This window comes from Ostrea edulis, chromosome 6 (genome assembly GCF_947568905.1).
Source record: "Ostrea edulis chromosome 6, xbOstEdul1.1, whole genome shotgun sequence".
NCBI classification, from domain to species: domain Eukaryota; kingdom Metazoa; phylum Mollusca; class Bivalvia; order Ostreida; family Ostreidae; genus Ostrea; species Ostrea edulis.
In genome coordinates, this window is record NC_079169.1 from 31,275,919 (window position 1) to 31,292,677 (window position 16,759).

At 35.6% G+C, this 16,759-nt stretch overlaps 1 protein-coding gene across 1 annotated transcript in view; it reads left to right on the forward strand.

The window, feature by feature from the left end:
- Window positions 1–16,759, forward strand: part of LOC125645846 (aquaporin-1-like) — a 62,655-nt gene that overhangs the window by 35,699 nt on the left and 10,197 nt on the right. Inside the window, exons 3-4 of the mRNA XM_048871711.2 lie at window positions 8,626–8,813; window positions 9,135–9,339. Of these exons, the coding sequence (XP_048727668.2) occupies window positions 8,626–8,813; window positions 9,135–9,339 (393 nt within the window). The remainder of the gene's footprint in view (window positions 1–8,625; window positions 8,814–9,134; window positions 9,340–16,759) is intronic.

Sequence of the window (16,759 nt, forward strand, 5' to 3'; positions counted from 1 at the left end):
ATTTTAAGGCCCTACTTATCAAATTCTTGCATGGTGTATTCTTAGCTCACATTTCCAACTTCCCACTTCGTATAAATCAACCTCGTGTGAAGGGAAATCGAATTGTTTTTTAATCGAAAGACCATGCCCCTTCCAATGGGGGATAGTATGGACGTTGTGACAGTAGGTCGGGGTCTTGAAAAAAATTCATGGGCCATTTGACTTCGTAAACCACCATTTACATAAGGTTTCCATATATATGTATAGTTAGGTTCGGATTCTACAGAGGAACTTCTGAAAAATCACACGATTACAATTTGTCAAACTAGTCGTGTACACATCTACATGTAACCTGTAGATTCAAGTTGGTTTAAATCATGGTCACAGGGTTAAAATCTTCTCAATAACCTTACAGCTAAAGCTTGTCAAATGATATGCAATTATGATATTCTTATGTAGAGTACATTTTATCGAAAGGAATGTTGGAATGCTATAGTTTATTTATACATATAACTCCAAATATCGAACCTGCACTTATCTCAAAACAAACTGTTGGGTCAATGTTCTTAAAATTATGCGGCATATGTCGCGTAAATCTGAGATACACAAGTCATTTATCAGCACTTTGTTTCGAAGACTGGTATACAACCTCTTTAATATGTAGTTCAACACCATTTAAGACTCGATGGTGATCTACTAAAGGTTTCTCTATACGATATTTTGTCAAAATTGTCAGATTTTTTAAAACACCTTTAAACTTAAGGAAATTTGAATTTACTATTTCCTTCTACACGAATCGTTTGAGTGAACAATAAACAGATAGTTTAATGTAGTAACTATTTTCAATTGAATTCAAGTTTTTAAAGCAATGGACAGAGGTCATCGATATTCAGATGTTTGTAACAAATAGTTTCACTGCATAATACAGTATATGCACCGTAGATTGTTGGTCACATGCTGTCAGGTTACGCAGAACCTCAATTTTAAGAAAATGTTGGTTTGGCGTTGCCGACACACACACATGAATCGCTGGGTTGTACTTGATTTTGTTTTTGGTGGATTTGGAGGGGTGTAATTCGACAATACAAAAAATTCACCCAAAAATACACCTCTGGGGGTAAAAGTAGTAAATGTGTTGTTTAATTGCAATATTTTTTGTTGTGGATTTTATTCTGAAAATAGAAAAGTTCAAATATTACTGAAGAAAAAAGATTCTTCCGCTGTTAACAATGTCATATAAAACTTTTAAATTACTTGGTTTCAGTGGAAAATATTTTACAATAACTGTAGAATAATACATTTTTTCTAACAAGAATTTGGCATTTCAAATGTTTATTTAAATGTAAATACTACACACCTTTGCTTCCACTTATTTAAAACATAACTCAGAAAATATGTCCTATTTTGTGATATTTGATTTGGACCAACAATTATTTATGTACGACTGTGGCCTAAAGGTTAATGGTCTGTTGTGCGACACGTTACGTTGAATGCATCTCCCAATATGTTGCAGTGGATCTGGAATGGATAAAATGTTTATCGACATGTGACCTGTTTGGTATAATGAGTCCGCGAGAACATCGTACGAAGTAGTAAGGTCTATAGCAAAATGGTATATTCTGTTTGACACGATACTTTTCCATCAAGCAACATATTTTAACAGTTACCTTCGGTCAATCTCTCACCAGAGGGCGTACTACGCTACGCTACATCTCTGTCAACGACTAAATGTCTAGATTCTTTGGCCTGTTGCATCATAAATAATGATTTTACAAGTTGTAGTTTTAAGCTTTAAATCTTAAAGAAGGTTCACAAAAATAAGAAATTCCATGATCATTCTAGTATTATTGAATGAATGGATATTTATATTAAACCTTTTAATTCGCTCAGGTGTTTCATATTCGCCATCTTCTGCTTTAAAAAAAATTCAGATAAGTGTTTGATTTACTTAGATAATATCATTACAGTTTGATATGCTAAGTTAGTTTTAGTACATTTTGATATACTTTTTAGACGTTGACAGAGGTACAGGGGCTAAGCCCGTTTTGTGCCCCGAACTCTGTGATATTATAAATATAGAAAGGGGTCTAACTCTGACCCAGATAAAAGAAATACCCACTCGCTTCAAATGCCTAAAAATCAGAAACTAGGTGCGATATGCGTAGTTTGCCGGTCTCCTCGCATAGATTAATGATTTTAATACTTTCATGCCACATTTCAAGCCACAGTTTCTTAAAATAACAGATATACGCAATTGTTCTCTCGATTTCACCTGTTTATTTTTACTAGGACATCACTGGCATGACCGGGTGGTTTCTTGCCTATGATAGCAGCGAAAGACTAGTGCGGAAGATTTCGGACCTGTCAATTAAAATTTCACATCAAATATACGTTACTTACTTCCTCATACTTTAATAAAGTTCTTCGTGTAGACTTAAAAAAAAAAAATTCTCAGTGTTTTCTTTTACATGCAAATGTTTTCCAACATGTAATCAAGGGAAAATTGATAACTTTAAAAACTAATTAATCTGCTTTAAAGTAATTCTGTAGAGAAAAATACAGGAACATCAGATCATACAGCTTTAAAGCACACAGGTGATTTGAGATTCTTCGGTAACTAAGTGAATAATACGCACCTTACATGCATAGACTGACTTTTAATTAATGTATACACGGATTTGTTATTAATTATGATATCTCCTTTAAAACCGAAGTCTCATGTCAAGGTAAGCGCTGGCACGATCTAAAAAAAAAAAAAAAACGCCCAAAAAATCCCACCAAATGTCTTACCACATCCAATCTATCTGGAAATGTACGGAATTAAAACTGCTTGTTTTTTTTTGTTTTTTTTTTTTAAATAGCTATTTGAGCTGGAATCTATTGAAAGAAAATATCTACACTATCCAATCTGACTTCTTTTATGAAATAAAATTTGCATTATTTTAGGTATTCAATGTATAACGAAAGGATAATGAACAATGTTGATGGATTTATATCAAAAGAAATGTTTGTTGTTAAATGAGTATGAAAGTGAAGTAGATCAAATTTACATGACTGGTAAATCTTTTAGCACTTGAAGATACTTTTTTGAAGAGTTAGCTGCCCTTTGGAAATTTTTTAAAAAAATCTAATTTTCTAAAAATATATTCTGTAAATGATTAATTTTACTTTATATTTTCATAAAGAGTGTAAATAACTTTTACCCAAAAGAATTGAATGAAAATATATCTTTTTTAAAAAAAATATTTCAAAACATGCTCTTCCAATAGATTTCAATGTAAAATTTTAGGTGATATAAAAGAAGCGGGTGTGACCGGTCGACAGGGGATCCTTACTCCTCCTAGGCACCTGATCCCACCTATGGTGTGTCCAGGGGTCCGTGTTTGCCCAACTCTCTATTTTGTATTGATTGTAGAAGTTATGAGATTGATCACTGTTTGTTATCTTCACCTTTCATCACAATTCATTGATATCCAAGTAGAAAGGTACGGATAGATTAGCAAGGTTGTTTATTAGTTCAGAAGGCATGTCGTAAGATGTTCATTGTTTTCATTATGATATCTACATCTATTACAGATACAAATGGTTGCTGAAGGTTTTGTTTTTTGTTTGTTTTGGATATCTGCAGAGTGAATTCTATAATCTTGTTGTTGATAGGATGAAACTGTTATAAAATGATATTGTTTGCACAATGGATGAAGAAGGTCGCTTTCAGATCTTAGATTGTAGGAATGTTGAAGTCTAACAATTTATTTAAGCAATTCGATACCAAACCATTTATGTTTTTATACGCCCGTCTTTAGACGGGACGTATTGTGGTACAGCGATGTCTGTACGTCTGTCCGTTCGGGATTTTCTCTTTATGATTATATTTCCCTTTCACATATCATGCTGAAACTTGCTGTGTAGCTTCTTTGTGGGTCACTCTAGATCATACTGCAATTTTGATCCATTTCGACCTTTTGTCCAGGAGTTTTGCCCCTTTATTTGGAAATAATTATTATATGGAGGGTACATAATTTGTCCGCCCCAATCCTCCCACAGTTTTTAAGTGAGGGCCTTATTTTGTGAAGTGTTTGTATGGGTATTGAAGATGTGCATGTGGGATGGATTTTGATTTTCTACAATTTTTGAGAAAATTACAGGTTGTTGAACTTAGTCTATTTGGAAATTAATATTCTATGGAGGATACATTATTTGTCCGCCCAACTCCTCCCACAGTTTTCAAGTGAGGAACTTCTTAATTTGTGGAGTGTTTGTATAGGTACTGAAAATGTGCATGTGGGATGGATTTTGATTTTCTACAATTTTTGAGAAAATTACAGGTTGTTGAACTTAGTTATTTGGAAATTAATATTCTATGGAGGGTACATTATTTGTCCGCTCAACTCCTCCCACAGTTTTCAAGTGAGGACCATCTTATTTTGTGGAGTGTTTGTATGGGTATTGATGATGTGCATCTGGGGGAAGGATTTTGATTTTCTTCCATTATTGAAAAAATTACAGGTTGTTGTACTTGGTCCATTTTGAGGAAATCTCGATTTTTAAGCTAAGACCCTTTGTTCATATGAAAGTTTGTCACAGCCTCATGATGGCTGATACTACCTGAAGCAAAGTTATACAAATTATAGCACGAGAAAAACACCCAATGTAAGCATTTCACGGGCGTATTATGTACCGTTTGCGGTACTCTTGTTATATATCAGGATAGGTTTATGTTGAGCCCTTCTGGAAGGTATTGTTTCCCTTCCCATTTTCATTATATAAAGCTGATCTGGAAGAATTCAACCTTTGACCTGTGATTACACGATAATCAGACACTTTTTAAAATTTCAATTACATGTGTAGGAAAATTAAAACATTTCTATAATACCTTCACTACATATAATCAATCTATTCAGTCATTCGTCTGTGACGAATTTTGTGTTTTCTCTATAACCAGCCGACCGTTCCTTCTAGATCGATTTTATGAGATGGCCCTCAAAATCGGTGAAATTGCGCCTGTTTTCTTTTGATAGAACCGATGACAAGTACATCTTCATTAGCGGAAATCATCGCTGTAGCGAATCGTACAATGACAATCAAATCAAAGCAAATAATCTTTATTTAAAGTCGGACATGGTATAACAATACAACATTAGCTCTAAAGAGCTATTTACCAAATTAATAATTAGGTTAGAGTACAGGTACGGGCGTTGAACGAAGTGCTAAAAATACTAAAGAACTTATTAATATTGAAAATTGTTTTACAGTATGCTACTAAGCTACGAAACTCTCATATGGTGTGATAGCATTTGTTTAATCTAAATTGTATGTAACATTGTTGTCTACTCACTCTCCACAATGCCATTTTTGTTTGTTTTTATAATTGTATATATATTTATGTATATGATATCCAATGAGGCTGTGGATCACGGAAATACAGAATCAGAGGGTTTTTTTCCAAGATGGTGACCTTTGACCCTCTTACTGCTAAACTATATTTGAAAGTTCATTCCAAGCGGTATTAAAACAACTCCCGTTTCGGCTTTCATAGGTCATATTTGTTCTTTCTTACAACATACAGCGATCTGCAGTGAATGAAACCCTTTATTTCTGATATACCCCTACCACTGTAATTTCCCGTCATCTCGACAAATTCAAACTTCTACACTATTTCTTTCAATTCCAAATAATTTCACTCTTGATATTAGCCAATCACACTACACCTAGACATTTAAACCTCCGCTTAATCTTGGGTAAACTGCTTCGGGGTTACGCATCTGGGGGTTTACTACTCTCATTCCTACTGTTCTCATAGAGTCTTTTACACCATTTATTAATTAGCTAAACGTGTCGACATCTTTATTAAAAACGACTTTTAAAGTGAATATATAGAGAATTAATTTTTTTTGTGTGATTTGTAATCGTTGACATATTTTGATATGCAAACAGCGATACATTTGAAATTTCAAGATCGGATGTGGTATCGGCAATATGTATACATGTAGACTTATCAAATTCTAACCCCCCCCCCCACCCACCCCTTTATTATACATTTTGTTTTGCATAAATTGAAGACGTAAGATTAATCAGACAGGACTTGACTGTGGTCGGTATTGTTCTATTGCTTGTTGGTTCTACGCGTCAGTCCTGATTCCATATGCACGAAAGGTGAAGATAAGGAACAGTGATCAATCTCACAACTCCTATAAGGAATACAAAATTAAGAGTTGGGTAAACATGAACCCCTGAAAATACCTGAGGTAGAACCAGGTGCCTAAAAGTAGAAAGCATCCCCTGTCGACTGGTCACACCCGCCGTGAACTTTACCGATATATCTTGATCATATAAACGAAGTAATCCGTAGTCAAATCAGTGTGTAAAGAACTGCCTAACAATATTGGTATGAAACGCGTTGGACAGCATTTAATCCAATTACAGGTTGTATTGGTAAACTAAATCGTTATAACGACCATAGAATTTGTGAAATGCTGACTTTAAATGATACTGTTGAAACCCGTGTAATATCGACTTGTTTGTCAGTAGTCTACCTCGTTTAAAAACTGATCATACGCAGAACAAGCTCTTGTATGTCGAATAAGTTATCAGACAAAAACACCATGTGCAGGTGATATTAGAATATTGCTACATAAATATGGGAAGCTAACGATGGAGAAGCTGAAGTAATCCCGTTCGTCATAAAGTTGAGTGTTAGTTTGCCGTTGACATCTTTGTTCAATAAAATATATAGGTTCGAAGCAGATGTGGAAGACTCTTTTTCGTTTTTTATTTCGAGTTCACTGGGATATATTATCGAATCGACATATTAATATAAAATGATTATTGTTGATAGATAAAACGTCGTCGATATATATTATATATATATATATATATATATATATATATATATATATACAAAGCACTAAAATGACCAACGACACGAACAACGAGATTGTCAAATTTTCGGGACAACCCGTCCCTTCTTCAGGACAAACGAAAACAATTACATAATGTGGTCAATATCAACAGAGCATAATAACAAACTCTACATATAAATACATCTAGCACTACAACTACACTAATCTACAAACGTATTTACAACACAGACTACATGTTTTTGGTCTTTAGGCTTGCCAATCAATGTTAAAAGTGGAGCGAATTAAGACATGCCTTATTCGTCCAAAGAGCTGATCCAAAATGTCCGAAAAGAAAAACAATAAACTTAATTAATCTCAAGTGGAACGAGTTAACCCAATTACGTTGACAAATAGTAAAGCTAACTCGTATCCAGAGAGATTCTATTTTAACCATGCATAATTTATAAAAGATAATAGTAAGTAACAAATACAAAAAAATAGATAAATAATAAATAAATAAATAAATGAAAATAAGCTATGTAAACGGAGTAAGAAATGAACAAAGTTTGAGAGAAAGATAATGTAAACAACAAGTTTGAATAAGTTACCAAAATGGACCAACTCCAAACAAAAACAAAGAATAGGCAGTCTAGGAAATTAAATCAACATCAGACATTCCCGTACTGATCATGTCTAGGGTAGATGTGTAAGAAAAACATAGAATCACGGAAACTGATAAATTTTAGTGCTTTGTATAAATTTTCGTATTTGACCTTGTATCCATGTTGTGGATCCGACACTTTGAGGTATCGGGTGTTGTTGGAACTTTAGTGCTTTTATATATATATATATATATATATATATATATATATATATGTGTGTCGAGTTGATGGCCACAGCAGGATATTTTTTCTTCTCATAAAGAAAGTTTTTAAATAAATTCTGCCTCATAAGAATATAGAAAGAAAGAGGTCAGCTAAAAAGGAGCACATTCCATGCCCATGGGAATTTCAACAGATTGTTGGGAGACCTGATCTCCAAAGACTACGTAGATATTGTCGATGAGGAACTCCAACATCTTTTTAATATCAACTCAGAGTATTTGTGCGTAGAATCAGAGTGGTGTTTAACCAAATAATTTTTGAAGGACTGATCATTAGATATAAAAAGTTGAAAAAGTCATACATTTTGGTGTTGTTGCTTTTAGAAAAGTTTTGTGATTTCAAATTTACTTAAAGTTCCTTAGAATTTTTAGAGTTGAAATTTTATTTACTCCACTTTTGGTATATGTTGTTGCACAATATGCCTTCACAGCTGAAATTATTTTCGCGAAGAGTCAAGATAGGGGCTTAGTAAAACATTTACTTGATCTTTGCCTGTTAGGGTTTCTGTGAAGTTTAGGAATCCAGTACACGTGCGGTAACTCATATTGATTCGTCATACTGACTTGGATATTAAATTTGTTTTAAAATGAAGCACGATTTTGAAGAATTTCATCCTTTGAAAGGGCATTTGGAGTATAAGTATGATTACCTGTTCATTTAAAATACAGTTGTAATAACGAGCCTTACAAACAAAGACAATGTTGTTGCAAGCTTTGTCAGCTGGAACCAAAACAGACTTATCTGATTCTTTTATCAATTCTGGTTTACTAAACACAGACTTATTGATGTTACACTTTTGTTTTGATGAGTCTAATAATGCAGTGCATTTTGTTGCTTATTACAATTCCTGTATTTGTCGAGTCTTATTTATCCCAATATATTCCATATCTGTCTGTAAAGATCATATTGAATTATTTTTACAGATTGCACTTGCATTTGGACTGGCTATTATGGCCCTAATTCAGATGTTTGGTCACATTTCGGGAGGACATTTCAATCCTGCCGTGTCCTGGGGACTATTTGTCAGCTTTCAGATCACTGTATTTCGGGCCTTGTTTTACACGATTGCTCAAACAGTCGGCGCCATTGTAGGAGCCATGATTCTGAAAGGGTGAGGATTCTCAGATGTAAACGGAACTCCTTTGAAATTAAAATGAGACATCTGACTAATCCACGTGAGACTGTTTATAAACTCCTGATACATAATTTACACCTATGTATCTCAGCAGTATAACATGTAGTTAATATGTGGATTTTTCGCATTAACGAGTGTAATGTTTAAGCCACAAGAGCGCAAACGTTAATTGAATTTATCATTTAGTTAACACTTACTCTATATAATTATAAGAATTAATGACATGTTAAATTTTCGTGCAACTATATCCTGGTTGTTGAAAGAAAATATTTAATGACAAAGCAAACATGATTTCAGAGCGACCCCGGATGTATTTCATGCCAATCTTGGAGTGACAAAGGTTCCAGCCAACTACACCCTTCTGCAAGGAGTGGGCATCGAACTGATTCTAACCTTCTGCCTTGTGTTGGTCATTGTTGCGACAACAGATGGGAACAGGACGGATTTTGGAAGCGCTTCTATGAAAATTGGTCTTACAGTAGCAATGCTGCATTTTTCTTGTGTACGTAACGTATATCTTGACATCTTCTAAAATGTAATAGGCAGATATTCAAAATTTTAAAACATGTAATGAGCTCATAAGAATATGTTTTAGACTAGTTTGAAATTATGAAACTTAATAGTATTCTACACCAGATGAAAAATGTTTCTGTGGTAAAATTAAAACGTTGATGGATTTCTGACTTTCCTTAAGTGAGTTGAGTTATTCGAAATTCTTTAAACAATTTCATTTATTGATGTGGATTCAATGTACTTGGGTCTCTGACCATAATATTATAAAAGTAACCCAACCCCCCAAATGAATATAATATACATTCATTGCATGATAATGAGGGGTAGGGGTATCTGAAGTTCATTCACGCAACACAAATCATATCTCTCGAGAGCAACGTTCAAAGGGAATATAATTTTTGGAGAGTTAATAAGCTTGATATCCCCCCATCATCATCCAGTAATTTGTTTATCCACAAATATTTAAGAAATAAATTTAAGTTTTCAAAATATAGGAGGGTATGAAAGGCGTATTGGCATGAAGTGTCATACCCTCGTGTATTTTTTAAAAACTGAAGTTTATTTCTTACATTTACAGTCTATGTATGTGTGACGTGACACACAAACATACACGAGCATTGATCACAAATGTAGCACATTCATGGAGAAATGGCTATCATTACAATTTGTACTAGAAATATCGTCATGAGGTATAAAACATTCCATGATGTCCCCTTACTGTACAGAGTTCTGGGGGGATACTTATAACATCTCATGATGTCCCCTTACTGTACAGAGTTCTGGAGGGGTACTAATAACATCACATGATGTCCCCTTACTGTACAGAGTTCTGGAGGGATACTAATAACATCACATGATGTCCCCTTACTGTACAGAGTTCTGGAGGGATACTAATAACATCACATGATGTCCCCTTTCTGTACAGAGTTCTGGAGGGATACTTATAACATCACATGATGTCCCCTTACTGTACAGAGTTCTGGAGGGGTATTGATAATATCACATGATGTCCCCTTACTGTACAGAGTTCTGGAGGGATACTGATAACATCACATGATGTCTCCTTACTGTACAGAGTTCTGGAGGGATACTAATAACATCACATGATGTCTCCTTACTGTACAGAGTTCTGGAGGGATACTTATAACATCACATGATGTCCCTTTACTGTACAGAGTTATGGAGGGGTACTAATAACATCTCATGTTGTCCCCTTACTGTACAGAGTTCTTGAGGGGTACTTATAACATCACATGATGTCCCCTTACTGTACAGAGTTCTGGGGGGTACTGATGATATCACATGATGTCTCCTTACTGTACAGAGTTCTGGAGGGATACTACTAACATCTCATGGTGTCCCCTTACTGTACAGAGTTCTGGAGGGTACTGATGATATCACACGATGTCTCCTTACTGTACAGAGTTCTGGAGGGATACTACTAACATCTCATGGTGTCCCCTTACTGTACAGAGATCTGGAGGGATACTTATAACATCTCATGATGTCCCCTTACTGTACAGAGTTCTGGAGGGATACTGATAACATCACATGATGTCCCCTTTCTGTACAGAGTTCTGGAGGGATACTTATAACATCTCATGGTGTCTCCTTACTGTACAGAGTTCTGGAGGGGTACTGATAATATCACATGATGTCCCCTTACTGTACAGAGGTCTGGAGGGGTATTGATAATATCACATGATGTCCCCTTACTGTACAGAGGTCTGGAGGGGTATTGATAATATCACATGATGTCTCCTTACTGTACAGAGTTCTTGAGGGGTACTAATAACATCTCATGCTTGTCTCTGCGGGATCCTTGTCGGTTTATGTTTGAGAATGTTACAGTTTGTATATCAAATTCATTTGCTATTAATCACAATTTTCAAATTATGATAACTTTGCAAAGCCTTCGTTGGCCTTTGATTTAAAGGACAAAAAGTCAGTTCAATTACATTGTCTGAGATATGTTAACAGCAGTTTATCTAATGCAGATAAAATGGAGGTGATAAATACATCGTTATCAAAACCTGTGTATTGCTCTAACAATAATTACGGAGGTGATAGACTGATATTTATATATATAGTACATAATTACGGAGGTGATAGACGGATATTTATATATATAGCACATGTAAGACCGTGTGACTTTGCCGTGATAGTTCACGCTTTTTAAATCCTTTTAATCAGATTAAGTTTTAAAACTGAAAACTTTTGGACATCACATTTTCACCATCTTCAAATACGAATTCGCTGCTCTTTAGATAGTCATACAAGGCCAAATTACTGGATGATGGACTTGATTTTATATGACCATCGTATGTATGTCATATGACAATTGAATCTTGTAAAGATATTTGAATTTGGTATATTTTACGTATTAATTCTCGACCACACATCGTAGATCACAGTACATGTATAGGTGTCGCTAAGTAATTAATCAGGTATCTTTCTGGAGATCGCAATTCCTCACTCAGACAATAAATCAGAGACGGTTAAAAGAGGGGATAATGACTCTCATTTCCTATTTGTAAAAAAACCCATGTTTCATCATATGGTGTTCGGATCTACACAGAACTGGAATGTAATGTGAGAATCGCACGACATTGCTTATCAGCAGCGACTTCTTTGTAAAATTATGTGTTGTTTTCAAATGTAAATTTATTTGATCCATTAAAAGAAAATATTTTCTACAATTTTGATAGTGCTAGTTGTTTTCAAATGTAATTTATTTGTTCCATTTAACTATTAAGTACGCTGTACTAAGATAAACACGTTTACCTATATAATAATAAATTCTTTATTTAGACAGGATATCACAATTAGTATAAATGACTAGTTTACATTGTGGTCCTGTATAAAACATATCCACAGACAGATAAATGAGAGAATAGAAAAATAGATGTAACAGGTTTTTAGTTTCATAATAAGCAACTCCTGTATGGGTTCAGGGAATTTAATATCACAGTGAAAGATATCTCACATGCACATATTTTTTTTTTAGCCCTGCAATACAGGTAAAATAACAATAATATGATATCACAGAGTGCATTAATTAATAATTGACAATATTACTTATATGATTAATGAATGTAATTTCCATCAAGATAAATGTATTACTTGTATCAAAATCACAATAAAGGGAGACAACTCTTAAAGTTACATATACTGGTATGAACAGATTTCTCACATAGTCATAAGAATACATTATCATTAAAACTTAAATCATATATTTACCATTCTATGGGAAGAGGCTTCCACATACAAGTACAGGGTATATATATCTATGTGGATATGTACATGGACTCTGTAATTTACATACAATAGTCTAAAAATACTATTTATTAAAGTTAGACTCAATTGCTCACTCCGAACAAGTTATTCAAATATTCTGATTATAAAATAAAGTGTAACTTGATAGATTCACCAATTTACTCTAAATATAAGCAATTGATTCATGAAATCAAAGAGCTTTAAACAAAACTATCATTCTTTGTAGATCTAGCCTTTCTCTCAGTTAATATTTAGTGCAAAAGGAATCTCATTAAATCTGCAAAAATATATAGACTGGAAATATTAATTGACATTTACCAATAAGGATAATTAGTAATGAATTACTTACCAGAAAAGAAGGAAAAGTCTTTATAGAAGGTCTTAGTCAATGTTGTCGATATGAAGTCTGTCCTCTCTCAAAACTAGACAAAGAATGCTCAATTTTGGCGGTAAAACCCAATGACCAAAACAATAAAAACCAACCAAAAGCAACTTCACAAAACACAACCAATGAAGTTCAAGAACACTACAAGACCTTTGACATATGCCTTAAGGTAATGACTATTAAATGTGTTCACCTATATATGTACATGTAAGGGCTAGAGAAATAAAGGAGTGGATCTAGGGTTTTCTAAAGTAAAATACATTGAAGCATATATCTATAGCAAAATTTATTCATTAACCCAAAGATCACTCTATTACAATCTCCCCCCCCCCCCCTTACGGAATGATGTCCACATCATTCAAAGAACACGACATAAAACATCGATTATGTACAACGCGGCATATGACACTGATTATGTACAAAAAGCAATATTAAAACATATTAACGAGATGATGACACAATATTTAATAACATCATCTGGCACACGCTAGAGTCCACACTTTTCAAGTGTCCATTTTCCATCATCTCTTTCACAAAGGTGGCTCGCTGTAACCAGTCTGGTTGCGTCTGTGTCATCATCACATAATCATTTGTCCATTCTGGAGGTTTTCTTTGTCTCGATGACCTTCTAGGAGTCGGAACTGGTGTTGTATCTATGTCTGGTTCAGTATCAGTGGAAGGCTCTGTATCCTGATCATCCCTCAGGCTATCATCTCCATCACCTTCAGACTGGTTCTCAGATCTATCCTGATGAAGAGCGTCCTCTTCCAAGCCAGGTTCTGAAGCTTCTCTAGACAAGGAAAGGTCGTCACCCTCTTGACTAGAGGTCTCTTTCGGTGAATTTCTAGCAATTATAGGGAAATCTATAAATGAAAATTCACTATCTGAATCTGAAACTGTAAGAGAAGCCTCGCCATTAGTACATTCGAGTACAGTAGAAGCTCTCTTTTCTGCCTTCTGTCTTGGTCTTGGTGTAGGTTGAAGAGGTTTGGTTGAAGTAAACTTGGAACCTATTGGTAACAGTAAGTTGCGATGTAATGTCCTACATCGTCCTTCACCATCCTCTCTTCTAACTTTAAAGACTGGGATGTTATTGTTAGGTTGCGAGATTACAAGGTATGGATGATCTTCCCACTTGTCGGCGATCTTATGTTTACCATCATAAGCTACGACTTTAACCAACACCCTGTCTCCAACACTCAAAGTAGCTGCTCTCGCTCTCAAGTCATAATTGGTTTTCTGTCGTTGTTGAGAGTGTTTCATTGCAGTCTGAGCCTGTTGGAATGCTACTTGTAACCTCTGTCTCATTCGGGATATGTATTTCGTTGTACACCTGTCATCATCCTGTGGCCTGGACAATCCAAACACAACATCTACAGGTAATTTAGGCTCTCTTCCGAACATCAAGAAAAATGGTGAAAACCTGGTTGTGTCGTGTACTGTAGAGTTGTAGGCATGAACTAAGTTGTTAATATGACTCTTCCAATCTGCTTTCTGACAGTTTTCCAAAGTTTTTAGCATGGAGAGAAGAGTGCGGTTGAATCGTTCGGTGATTCCATTTCCCATTGGGTGATATGGAGTAGTCCTTGATTTAGAGATGCCTAAAAGTAAACACAATTCTTTGATGATATTACTGCAAAAATTTGTGCCTTGGTCGGAATGAAGTTGTTCTGGTATTCCGTAGTGTAAGATGAAGTTGTTGAAAATGGCTTCAGCCGTGGTTCTTGCTGTTTGATTTCTGGTTGGTACTGCGATGGCGAATTTCGTAAAGTGGTCAGTAATCATCAATATATTCTGAATCCCTCCTTTTGATGGTTCTAGAGTAAGGTAATCCATGCAAACTAACTCTAAAGGTTGTGATGATCTGATGCTTACTAACTCCGTCTTCTCAACTGTCTGTTTGCTCTTAATGCATCGTTCACAATTGTCTATCCAGTCCGCCACATCTTTGAACATCTTAGGCCAATAGAACCTCCGTCTAAGTAGTGATAATGTTTTCTCTCGGCCTAAATGTCCCATCTGATTGTGTACGTAAGTCATTATGGTTGGAACTGCTGATGCTGGGATGACATGCTGTTGAATTGTCTTATCCTCAGTCTTCACTTCCCTCATAAGAATTCCATCCTTAACCAGCAACTTTGAGAAGTTTCGATGGAAGACAATATCATTTTCTGTCTGCAAAGACTTCTTGCATGGCTTTTCACCTGACAACACTTGCTGGGTCCAGTATGTGATGTAAGGGTCTGCACGTTGCAATGAGGCAATATCAAATTGCTCCTGTTCACCAGTAACTGGCTGCATAATCTGGCAGATTTCTTCATTTACAGCTAATGTCTCTGCGTAGGGCTGACATATCTGACAAATGGCTTTGATAGAATCAGATGAGATGGTTTCAGAATCATTTTTCAATCTAGATAATCCATCTGCATCTATGTTGAGTTTCCCACATCTGTAAATGATCTTAAAGTTATAATTGGCCAAATGCGAAATCCAACGATGTCCTGTAGAATCCAATTTAGCAGTACTCAACACATAAGTCAGAGGATTGTTGTCAGTGTAAACTGTAAACTCTTTCCCTTGGAGATAGTCTGAAAATTTCTCCGTAATAGCCCATTTTAGCGCTAAGAATTCCAGTTTGTGCGTGGGATAGTGCTTTTCAGAACGGCTTAACCCTCTACTGGCATAAGCAATGACACGCTCCATCCCATCCTGTTCCTGATAAAGGACAGCTCCTAATCCAGTCTGGCATGCATCAGTATGTAGCATGAATGGCTTATTGAAGTCGGGATAGGCTAAGAGAGGTGGTGAAGTCAGCTTGTCTTTCAGAAAGTTAAATGCATCTTCCTGCTCCTGATCCCATCTCCATTTAGGGTTAATCTTCTCCTTGCTGTTACTTCTGGGCTTCTTCCCTACTGCCATGACATCTATCAGTGGCCTGGCTACCTTAGCGAAATCTTTTATGAATTTCCTGTAATATCCAGCAAATCCGAGAAACTGTCTTACCTCTTCTGGATTAGATGGTATTGGCCAGTTCTTCACTTTGGCAATCTTATCTGGGTCTGGCTCGACCCCATCCTTGGAGACAATATGTCCTACATACTTAACCTTCCTCATGAAAAAGGAACATTTCTTGGGAGAAAGTTTAAGCCCATAGTCTCTAATTCGATGGAACACTTGCTGTAGCCTATCAAGGTGTTCTCTGAAAGATGAAGAAAATATAATTAGGTCATCTAAATATATAAAACAAATCTTCAAATGGAGATCACCTAAACACTGTTCCTGAAGACGTTGATAGGTAGCAGGGGCATTTGCTAATCCGAAACTCATTTTGTTGAATTCATAAAATCCTAGAGGTCCGGTAGTAAAAGCGGTTCTCTCCTTATGGTCTTCGGGAATCTCAATCTGATGATACCCTGATTTCATATCCAGGACACTGAAGTAGGTGTTTCCCGATAGTGAGTCTAGAATTTCCTCAATCCTTGGCAGAGCGTAGTTGTCCTTAATGGTTCTGGCGTTCAACTGCCTGTAATCAATGCACAGCCGCAATGATCCATCTGCCTTCCTAACAAGGACAACATTGGAGGAAAAAGGAGAGCGGGTTGGTCTGATAATCCCAGACGCTAACAGCTCCTTAATGTGAGATCGGACTTCATCTATCAATGCTGGGGGTATTCGTCTATACTTCTGTTTGAAAGGTGTCTCATCAGTCAGTTCAATCCGATGTTTTACTTTATCTGTGGTTCCTATG